Source organism: Pseudonaja textilis, chromosome 10 (genome assembly GCF_049901715.1).
Source record: "Pseudonaja textilis isolate UNSWEBS1 chromosome 10, rPseTex1.2, whole genome shotgun sequence".
Classification (NCBI taxonomy): domain Eukaryota; kingdom Metazoa; phylum Chordata; class Lepidosauria; order Squamata; family Elapidae; genus Pseudonaja; species Pseudonaja textilis.
In genome coordinates, this window is record NC_141999.1 from 552492 (window position 1) to 563719 (window position 11228).

Consider the following 11228-nt stretch of genomic DNA (forward strand, 5'->3'; position numbering starts at 1 on the left):
AAATTGTCACTTTCAGAGACTGTTGTGTTAGATATTATTGTTCCAGTTGTCTAAACATTAGCAGGGATTGTTCTACCATTCTTAGAGTCTGAGGAAGGAGATCCACCAGATTGGATTTAACCAAAAGCATTATTCACTGTCCTCTTCCTGCGGTACTCAGCCATGTCCCATCAGCAGATGACAAATCCGGTGGCACCCTTGTTCCTGTGATCAGTGCAAAACAGGTTTTTTTCTTCATCTTCCCAGACAGCCTTGGTTTCTTTTTTAAAATTTGAAATGAAGACCCTCAATGTATGAGTCAAAAATATTCCATTCTTTCATCAGAACATGGGAGTTTATATCTGACTGTCAAGCTTATTTTTTTTCCTGAGTAGTCCATATAAAAATACTGAAAGACTTGGCTGAATTCAGCCTAAGAAATTGGAGCAGGCTCTTTTTTTGCAAAGAACCTATTATATATCTCAGGGGTTTTATTTCACAAAACTGGCTTTTGTTTTCAATAAATAGTAATGTGAGATTAAGAAAAACCTGGAAATGCTCAAGCCGATATATTTACCTTGTTAGGTTTTTCGACTTCCCCAGCTTTGTGCCATCAGAGTAACAGAATTGGAAAGGACTTTGGAGGTTTTCTAGTCCAACCCGCTGCAGAAGCAGGACTGTCAGGCTACAGAACTTTTTCCCATTCAATTAACAAAAATGAACTTCTGAAAACCAAACATATCAAAAGGAATTCTTTACTGAGATGAGACAATTCATTCTCTAATGTCTCTCCAGGCATACCGGGAGAGATAAGGGAGTTCAAAACCCCTCCCCTTATCTCGATGTGTATTTAGTGAAAAAAAAGCCAGTATGTTAATTCCCCCCACCACCCCTTTTGTAAGGAACGATCTTTTTCACAGTTTCCCAGGGCATACCTAATTTCCCCCCACCCCCTTTCAGAACGAACTTTTCCAGAGGTTCCCAGGACACATCTCACTGTGGAATTTTTATGGTCTTCTCATCTCCTGGCTGTGCCTCTCAGAGGTGATAGGTTCCGGCCATTTGAGTTTCCTCCCTCCATTGTGTCATATGTAGGTTATACAAATTTGATAGAAGATTAAATATATTCAGGTTACATCAAGGATTTCTATCAGTCTCCTCCCCCGCCCCTTCTTCCACTTAAGAAATGACAAATACAAGGATCTGACATCCTGCCCTCCTTAAAAACCAGGTCTACCTGGAAAAAACAAAAATCATGCACTACATTTGCAATTCAGGATTGCAAATCAGGGTATTTTAGGTGGAACTTTCGTAGTAATGTGGGTGCTTTTACGTGTCATTTAGCTGTCCACTCGTTTTCTGAGGAAGGAAGGTGTTTCCAAGCTACTGAATATTGTGTGGATCCACGGTGAATGCGTGAATCAAGGATATCTTTAATTTCAGAATGTTGTTCCCCATGTACCATGATGTGGGTTGGAGGTGGGTGGGAGGGTCTGAGGTTTGAAGTGATCTCCGGTTTGATCAAGCTACAGTGAAATACTGGATGAATCTGCCTATGTGTTTTTGGAAGTCGAAGCCCTACTGTCACGGGGTTAATAATTCTGGAGATGGGGAATGGGCCAATGAATATTGGCCCAAGTTTCTTAGAGGGTTGTAATGATTTTAAGAATTTTGTGGACAAATATACACGGTCCCCAATCTTGAAAGGTTTAGGATCGCAGCATTTTTTGCCTGCTTGAGCTTTGAAAATGGCTCTAGCTTCCTGCAAAGATAATCTTACCACTGGCCACATGGTTTGGAAGTTATTTATCCACTCCTTAAGAGAGGGGATTTCAGGATCTTCGTTGGGTAGTTCCAGGATGGGGTTGAATTCTTGGCTTGTGGCTACCTGGAATGGGGTGAACCCCATGCTACTATGGACTGAGTTATTGTATGCTACCTCTGCAAAAGGAAGTAGGTCAGTCTAAGTGTCCGGTTGGTAATTATATAGCATCTTAAATATTGTTTTAATACGCTGTTAACTCTGTTGATCCATCTGTTTCTGGGTGACTTGATGATGACAACCCCTGGGTGGAGCCTAATAGATTTAAAACACCCGCCAAAATTTGGATGTGAACTGAACACTCCTATCTGAGATAATCCATTGGGGAGTTCCATGAAGGTGATAAATGTGTATTAAGAACATCTTTGCCAATGCCTTGGCAATTGGGATCTTTTTGCATGGAATAAAATGAACCTATCTGGAAAAAAGATCAGTTACAACCCAAATGACAGTATTTCCAGCACTTTCAGGAAGCTCCACTACAAAGTCCACAGAGATCTCTTTCCAGGGTGCAGAAGGGTTTGCTACTGTTTGTAAAAGTCCAGGATATTCTCCTTGTCTTCTCTTTGCAAGCAGCACAAGTGAGGTAGCTCGCAACATATTTTCAATGTTCTTTTTGATGGACGGCTACCATAATTGTCTTTTGATGAGGTGCAAGGTTTTTACAAACCCAAAGTGTCCCACTATTTTGGAGTTGTGGCAGTGTTTCATGAGGTCCATTCTCTGGCTTGCAGGGACATAAAGTGTGTTTTCTACCCAAGCCAGTCCATCATTGAGTAAACAAGTGTTGTGGGGGGATCAGAGTCCCACAGCTACTCGGCCCCTCAGGCCAGTCTCCTTTCCTTGAGGGCTGGATGTTCCAGGTTTCCCCCCTGATAGGTGGTGTAGCTTTCTTGCAGGGGTCTTCAAAAGGCATTCTGCTGAGCAGTGTCCCTCCTTTCCACACTTAAAGCAACCAGGCATTCTTGGAGTCATGGTGGATTGGGGTTTGAAGACTTCCCATTTCCCCTGGGGTGGGGACCTTTTCCAAAACTTGCCAGTGCGGTGCTGGTTTCGAGTCATGTCTATTTCCGCTTCCTCTGCCATCATGTACCATTCATGCAACAGGTTTGGGGCCCCACGGGCCAGGCAGGCAGCGTATAGGTCATCATTTAGTCTCATCTTTGAACCAACAGACTAGGATATCCTCTGGCCAGTCTACCCGCCTGGCCAGGTCACAAAATTCCTCGGTGTATTCTGCTACCGGGCGATGGCCTTGTTTTACGACTCTTAATGCGGTCGCGGGCTTTTCTATCGGCGAGGGGGTCCTCAAAACGGTGCCATAAGGCCATCATGAAGCGATCGGGGTTCCTTAATTCTGGGTTGTTGACGTTGTGGAGCGTCACCATCCATCTGGCTGCTGCCCCTTCAAGGGCCAGGGTGATGACTCATACTCGGGACCCCTGGGTTGGGAAATTCCGCCCATATTCTTGCAAGTAGGTGAGCACTTGCACCAGGAAAAATCCCAGTTTCTGGGGGTCTCCATCGAATTTTATCCCCAAGGGCGGGATCTTCCTCTGCAGTTGTATGTCTCTGGGTTGGCCAGGGTTAATCCCCTGATCCAGGGTGTTTAAGGGACAGGTACCTGGTATGGCTGCTGGTTCTTCGGCTTGTCCCTCTGCCTGGTCAATTTCCACTGGAAATGAGATTCTCTCATTTTCTGGTTCCCTCGCTCTCCTGCGTTGTCATCCTGGTGCATCCCTCACCTGGAGGTTCTCCTTGGCTTCCTTCATGAGGTGATTTATGTACCGTCTCATTCGGTCATCAGCCGGTGGCTCCTCGCCCCATTCTTCCTGAGCCAATAGGGCCTCCAGTTCCAATTTCCACCCGGGTTTATGATTACCCCGGGTGAAGGTTACTCCTCTGGTTCTTCCATCCCAGCTGTCTCTTTTTCCTACACCTATAGACCACTGGGGCTTAGTGGAGGTTTCGCAGGCAGCTTTGCTGTCTTCAATGGGGTGCACCAAGTCAGCATCTGGCTGGGTTAGTGTCGACGTTTCTCCCCAGCATTCGGCTCCCCCTTGCTCCTTGCTGTATTCAGACATTTTTCTTCTTTTGCAGGGTCCCCTCGGTAGAGTGAAAGGTTTTCTTTCTTTTTTGTTTTCTTAAAAACAAAATTTCTCTCCAGGCTGACCACTATTGCAGACGCTGCTTTATGTCAGGCTACAGAACTTTTTCCCATTCAATTAACAAGAATTAACTTCTGAAAATCAAACATATCAAAAGGAATCCTTTATTGAGATGAGACAATTCATATAGGAGTTCAAAGCAGTGTCTAAGGTCTCTCCAGGCATACAGGGAGAGATAAGGGAGTTCAAAACCCCTCCCCTTATCTCGATGTGTATTTAGTGAAACAAAAGCCAGTATGTTAATTCCCCCCCCCCCTTTTTGAAAGGAACGGTCTTTTTCACAGTTTCCCAGGGCATACCTAATTTCCCCCCACCCCCTTTCAGAACGAACTTTTCCAGAGGTTCCCAGGACACATCTCACTGTGGAATGTTTATGGTCCTCATCTCCTGGCTGTGTCTCTCAGAGGTGATAGGTTCTGGCCATCTGGGTTTCCTCCCTCCATTGTATCATGTGTAGGTTATACAAATTTGATATAAGATTAAATATATTCAGGTAACATCGAGAAAGGATTTCTATCAGTCTCCTCCCCCCCCCCCACTTTTTTTTTCTTCTTCCACTGAAGAAATGACAGAGACACAGATCTGACAAGGCCACTCTATACCATTCTGGACAAATGGATGTCAAATCTCTTCTTAAAAGCTTCAGGTGACGGATTAGCCACAGTTTATGGAGGCAAGCCATTCCACTGATTAATGGTTCTCACCGTTAGGAATTTTCTCCTAAATTCTAGGTTGGTTCTCTCTTTGATGAGTTTTCATCCATTGCTTCTTGTCCTGCCTTCAGGTGCTTTGGAGAATAGGTTGACCCCCTCTTCTCTGGGGCAGTCCCTGAGATATTGGAACACTGCTATCATGTCACTCCTGGTCCTTCTTTCGTTAAATTAGACATGCCCAATTCCTGCAACTGTTCAAGATGTGTTGTGGTTATTTTGAAAACATCTTGAATGACATCAGATTGGGGAGGGAAATAAGGTGGCAGGTTCCTGGGATGTAGAAAGTGAGTTGGGAATACAATTCTTTCCCCTCTATGAACCTTCCTACTTTCAGTGCTGGGGCAGACACGTGTGCTCTGCTGCGTGGTATGTAGTGTCAGTTCAGCTACCTGGGAAGAGCAAACTGGGACCCCGGGATTGTAAACAGTCTCCAGGACAGCACTGTTTTGCAATCTGAAGCAGTAGCATCTACTCTCTGCCTTTGTCATAGCTGTCATTCTGCTTGCTTCACATCGCATACTTTGCCAGCTTGACATCAGCAATGGGGTGAGGGGGAGAGGAGGAGGAGGGGAGGGGGAGGAGGAGGAGGAGGAGATTGGATGGTTAGGGAGGGTTTGGGTTTGAAGCAGAGCTGGCCAACTGAGGAGCACGAATCAAGCACAAGGTCAACAAAAGGAATGTGGAGATGGGAAAGGTGGGAACCCGGGGTCCACTTTCCAAAACCACCTGAGAACTTTTAATGGGACATTGACTGATAATGGGGGATGGACAGGAAAAAAGGGAACATTAATTGCATCATTTTCACACCACACCAACAAATTCTGCCTGTTCTAATCTGCAACTGCTTTGTTCTCAGTAAAGTATATGCTCTTGGAAAAGGAAATTAACCAGGAGTCTTTCTTTGCTAATGAAACAAAGGTCAGATGACAACACCTGGGCCCCTCACTTCCCTGCAAGCTGAAGCAGTGCTGGTGACCTAATATTGTGACTCTACCTACCAGGCAAAAGCTGCTCTGGGAGTTTTTTTCATTTGCTCCAGCTGCTGCTTAGGACACTACTTGTTTCACAAACTTTGTGTTATTCCACCCACTTCCTGCTGCTTCCTCTGGCATTTCACCCAGCCTACAGGGTTTCACAAAGAAGAGCTTTTACCATCCTGCTTGCCCGGTTGCAAAAGACACCCAATGTCTCTTCAGAAGCAGTTTTGTGCTGCCCAGGAGCCCAGCCTTTGACAATGTCCCAGTTAGTAGTGATTTGCCAGCCGACTGTCTCCCCAGTAACCCAATCCTCAGAAGGCAGCTGGGCCAGTGGGAGGTATGACTGCTGTTTGGACTGTCCCATGTGTAAGTAGATCTCTACCTCTAATACCTGTGGAAAGTAGCCAGCTGAGAAGGGAGGAATGAGACTCTTCGTGAACTAGTTCTTCCTGAAATAAGACTGGATTTCTAGGTTATTTCCAGTTTGTGGACTTCCCAACCTGGTGCTTTCAACATAGGTTGATACTAAATCCCATCCTGCTCAGCCAGGATGGCCAAGGTGATTAAGGAAGCAAAACCTCTAATTGGAGGACACCACTGGAGAAGGTGGGAGAGGCACTTGGTACTCTCTGAGCTTGGTTGTTTTTATGCAGATGTTCCATTACCCAAACTAGGTAACATCATCAGTGCTAGTTAAGGAATGGGGTTTGCTCTCAAAGAAGCTGCTTTTGGCCGTCATTCATTTTGCCTTCATTCGTGAGGTTGTACTGTTGTTATGTCAACAACTGCAGCTATAGGATTCTCTTTAAGCTTTCTTGGAAATAGAAGAAATTGTGTAGGAATCTGGCTTTTGAGGTCAGGATTTTGTTAGACATTGGGTAAATTTTTCAACTAGTGGCAAACTTTAAACAATATTTTAGTTTTAAATGTCAAGACACCAGCTCAATTCTTTTTCTTGGACAGCTGAACAATCTCAGAGATGTTTGAAGGGGATTAACTGCCAACTTTATTATGTTGAAAGTTAACCACCTTGTCTTAAAAGTATTTTGGGAATGAAGGCCAATAAATGTGTCTCAGGATAATGTTACAGGATCCAATCTGAATCAGTCATCAGGACCAAAGTTTTATTCTTCCAAGTTTTGGGGGTTGTCCATCCTCAGGAAACTTCCCTTTTTCTCCAGAATGTGCACAAGTCCATGTCTTAAAGTTGCCAAGTTTGGAGACCCTTGTTCTAGGGCAGCCCTGCCAAAACAGGGCTTTTACCCTCCAGAGCTACAGAGGTATGTGAAAAAGGTGCAAAAACTCCCCCCCCCCATTTTTCCATCATCTAATCCAGTAGTTTTTATTGTATTGTGATTTCTTTTTGTCTGCAAGAGCAAAAAGAAACAGGATATGACAACTTGCACTCAAATCTGGGAATGCTTAGAAAATGTCTGCTTTTCAGCTGGCAGGATCACTGGTGATCATAGTTTGTCACAGAACACAATCATCAGCCACTCTCTTATCCACCAAGGATTGGCTAAGTGAGGTCATAGTGGCAAGGATTACAAGTCTGGGCTATGGAGGACAGCATTTTTCTACTTCTATTGATCTTTGCTTGCATGTATGTGTTTATATTGCTTGGCAGGTTGTGTTGGAGTTTGCTGCCCGTTGATTCTGAGCTGCTACGTGACACGCAAATATGGGGAACATTGCTGCTTGGGAATGGTGCCTGGTGGCATGACTGCACTCCGCACACACATGCGGCTCTCCTATGGCATCCCGGTAATGTGCTAAGATTTCACCTAGGAGATGATCTTTCTCTGAAAAGTAGAACAGAGGATACTGGGGGGTAGGGGAGATGCAATTTATATTTTTAAAAAGTTTTATTGTCAAAGTTTATTGCAGCACTTGTTCTTACACCAAGCACTGTGCTGCAGAGTAGTGCTTGTCTTGACTGCCCGGCTTCATCTCTGGGACTGCTAAAATGCCTCTGGTGGACACAAAATGAAAAAGGAGAGGGTGAATTTATTTATTGTCCTTTTATTATTTTATATGATAATTATGGTATTCCTCATAGTGTGACTTTGTTCGCCTTCATTATCTACCGTGAACGCTTCCATTTGTATTTAAAAATTTGCAGTTTTAATGCAGTGGGTGAATTCAGCCAATCTTGTTGGCAAGAAAGTTATTGAAGTTTCACAAGAATTCTATGAGGCAACTTGTCAGTGAAATAAATTACAATACCCCTGCTATGAAAACTAAGCACAAACTGCAGAGTTTGCTTGAATCCTGGAATTAAGTTGTTTCCACTGCAAAAGAAGGCAGAAATAATTTATCTCAATTTTGTAACACTACAAATAACTGCATTTTTAATAAAGGACATCATGCATGTTTTATCTCATCCAGGCAGTCAATCCATACCGCCTTGGTATTATGAAATATTGTGCCCTATTAGAGACGTGATATGGTGAAAGAAGCAAATACAGCAGCTTCACATCTAAGTGGTCATGCATGGAGGACAGTACTTATTTTTTTCTGCTTGTCCCTTTTTTAATACTCATTTTCCAAGATCTATTGCAAAGTATAAGAAGACAAATCCAATATTTAGCTAATCTTTAATTAGTGCATTTGCAGCACATTCATCTAGCACCTGTTGACCTTTTTTTTTCTCCCCCCAACAGCTGTAGTTGAAGCTACAAGTATTTTGCACTGCTCCAAAATAGCGGGGATTAAAATAGTGCCTTTTCTTTCTGTCTAGCACACACAGGGGAGAAGTAATAACTAATTCCTTAAAGTGCTGTTTCCCTAAAATCACATTTTACTATGTTGTATAGTACTCCTATGATTCTCATCCTAAGTGAAAATAACCACTACTACTGGAATATGTGAAATTTGGGAGGTATTTAATCAAGCTTTCCCAAATTTCTTTTTCTGTCTCCAACTGAAAAAAATAGTTAATGGACTATCTGTAATTCTTCAGGTATTCTAAGCAGGGCATTGTAGAAGAAACAGGGCTAAATTTATGCTGGATCTTCCAAAGTAACTTTAGCCCCTAAATTTAATTCTTACGTGTAGTAGGTAGTCTGCATAAATGGGCCTGGTCAGTCTCTGCTCAGAGGCCTGTGGTCTGCATAGCATAGCAGCCCACCTTGGCCTCCAAAGGTGCCAGGGAAGTTTTCTGGGACAACACCAGAAAAATTGCTGTCTAAACCACAGTCAGTCATTCTTGAGGGGCTGGGAGGGGACTTCCTGTTTGATCTACCAAAACTGCATAGGCAGCATCAGGCTGGCTCATGCAGCTTCTGGTGTGGGCAAAGTCCAAGCATGCAAACTTGACACTCTCTCCTTGGCTTGAGCATTGCAGGGCACCGTTTTGGGAGATACACTGTCGATGTGCCTCTGTGGCTGGTGTGAGATTTGTCGAATGGCTCGGGAAGTGCACACTCGCTCTCGCTCTTAAAGAGCAAAGGAGGACACAAAGGTGGGTCAGGATCAGAAGGTGCCATTATGAAGGGGGGGGGTCGCTTTCAGCCACGGGGACCCTCCACTCCAGCAATGCTTTCATCTGGGAAATGGGGCTCAGCTGGGGGCAGGCTCAAGGTAGCCAGGAAAGTAGAGTTGATCTTCCTCAAACGTACCAGTAGTCCTTGACTTACAACCACAACTGAGCCCAAAATTTCTGTTGCTAAGCAAGACAACTGTCAAATGTGCTATGTCCCATTTTACGATCTTCCTTCCACAGTTGTTAAGTGAGTCACTTGCTTATAAAGTGAACCTGTCTTCTCCATTATGTTGGCTTGTCAGAAGGTCGGAAAGGTGGCTCCTTCCCCAGGGGTCCTCCCTTTCAGCTTTCCTGCTACCTACAGCTTTTGTTCTCCTTGGTTTTTCCCAGAAACAAGTGTTGCCACCTCTTTTTGTGACTCACCTGCCCAGCACAATCCTGGTAGTCCGACACAAAACCCAGCAAGATCAGCAACTCTCTGCTTATGGGGAAGAACAAAAAGAAAAAAAAGGCATGCCTGCAAGCAGTAACACCAGCAGCCTATTTGGATCATATATTTTTATTAAAGTGGGACAGGCACCATTAATCCTTGCATGGCATTAGTTAGTAAACCTGCCAGGCGATCAGTCAGGTATATTTAAAAAGGAGAAATGCTTAGGTTGAGGTAAAATTGTGTTTGCTTTTATCACAAGGAGTTAGTGGAGTTTTCCCCAGATGTACTGGAACTCCAAAATCATGAATTCCTAGAATTCATCAAGAGAATACAAGCTTAAGGAGGTGTTTTAACAGGAACTGTTTTGATGTTCCTTAGCACTCCAGTTACCTCCCATCTTGAGTATTTGTAATGTACTCTACATGCGGCTGCCCTTGAAAAGTATCCAGATGCTCCAATTGGTCCAGAATGCTGCAGCCCGCATAGTTTTGTGCAGGCCCAAGTATGCTCATAAGTGACCTCTCCTGGAGGAGCGGCATTGCCTGCCAATTTGCTTTTGGATCCAATTCAAGGTGCTGGTTGTCACCTTAAAAACCCTACATGGCTGCATTAATAAAGAGACAGAATCAAGATAAGATGAAGTGTTAATACACTTTATAATGAGCACACTTGGAATCCAGTTTTGATCGCCATGATATAAAACATATTGGACTTTAGAAAAGAGTGCAGAGAACAGAAACAAAGATGATTGGGGATTGAAGGCTAAAAGATGAAGTTGCAGGAACTGGATGTGTCTAGTTTGATGAAAAGGACTGGGGTGACATGATAGCAGTGTTCCAATATCTCACAGGGGCTGCCCCAAAGAAGAGGCAGTCAAGCTCTTCCCCAAAGCAACTGAGGGCAGGACAAGGAGGGGTGGAAACTGGTAGGGGAGAAGCAACCTGGGACCAAAGAGAAATTTCCTGACAGAACAATAAGCCAGTGGAACGACTTGCCTCCAGAAGTTGTGGGGGCTCCAGCACTGGAAGTTTTAAAAAGCGGCTGGGAAGCCGTTTGTCTGGAATGGTGTGGAGTTTCCTGGGCTTGGGCTAGACCCCCAAAGTCCCTTCCAGCTCGGTTATTCTCTTAAAGGCCAGTCAGCTGCCCAGCAGCCAGATTTTGATCACGTGACCGCTGCAACCGCCGTGTGAAACGGTGACGTCACTTTTTCTCCTGCCGTTGTAAGTTGGAGTGGTCACTAAGTGAGTGGTTGTAAGTCAAAGACTACCTGTAATACAAAAGGAGCGGCGGGATCCATGGCTGGAGGTCATTGTCCCAGGGGACTGAGCGGGGTGTGTCTCAAATGAACGGCCCTTGCGAGACGCCTCTCGGGAGAGCCTCCCTCCTCTGGCTCACCCCCGAACCCTTCGGCATGCGCCATTTCCCCGCCCGGCAGCTGGTGAGGCGGAAATTGGCTCTACATACATACATACATACATACATACATACATATACATACACATACACACACACACACACACACATATATATATATATATATATATATATATATATATATATATATATATATATATATATATATATACACACACACACACACACACACACACACACCCTCCTTAGCCGATTGGCCTTCGTTAACTCCTCCCCTT

General features: G+C 44.3%; 1 protein-coding gene and 1 long non-coding RNA gene across 2 annotated transcripts; one reads left to right on the top strand and one right to left on the bottom strand.

The window, feature by feature from the left end:
- Positions 1 to 5255: 5255 nt before the first annotated feature.
- On the top strand, positions 5256 to 9117 carry LOC148124876 (cornifelin-like). The gene is made up of 3 exons (XM_087939457.1): positions 5256 to 6025; positions 7287 to 7423; positions 9006 to 9117. Exons 1-3 carry the CDS (start codon positions 5917 to 5919, stop codon positions 9099 to 9101), a joined length of 342 nt encoding a protein of 113 aa, XP_087795583.1. The 5' UTR covers positions 5256 to 5916; the 3' UTR covers positions 9102 to 9117.
- On the bottom strand, positions 6972 to 11209 carry LOC148124877 (uncharacterized). The gene is made up of 3 exons (XR_015744736.1): positions 11177 to 11209; positions 10844 to 11032; positions 6972 to 7026 (listed from the first exon to the last, which is right to left on the bottom strand). It is a non-coding gene; the product is annotated as an uncharacterized LOC148124877 (long non-coding RNA).
- Positions 11210 to 11228: the final 19 nt, after the last annotated feature.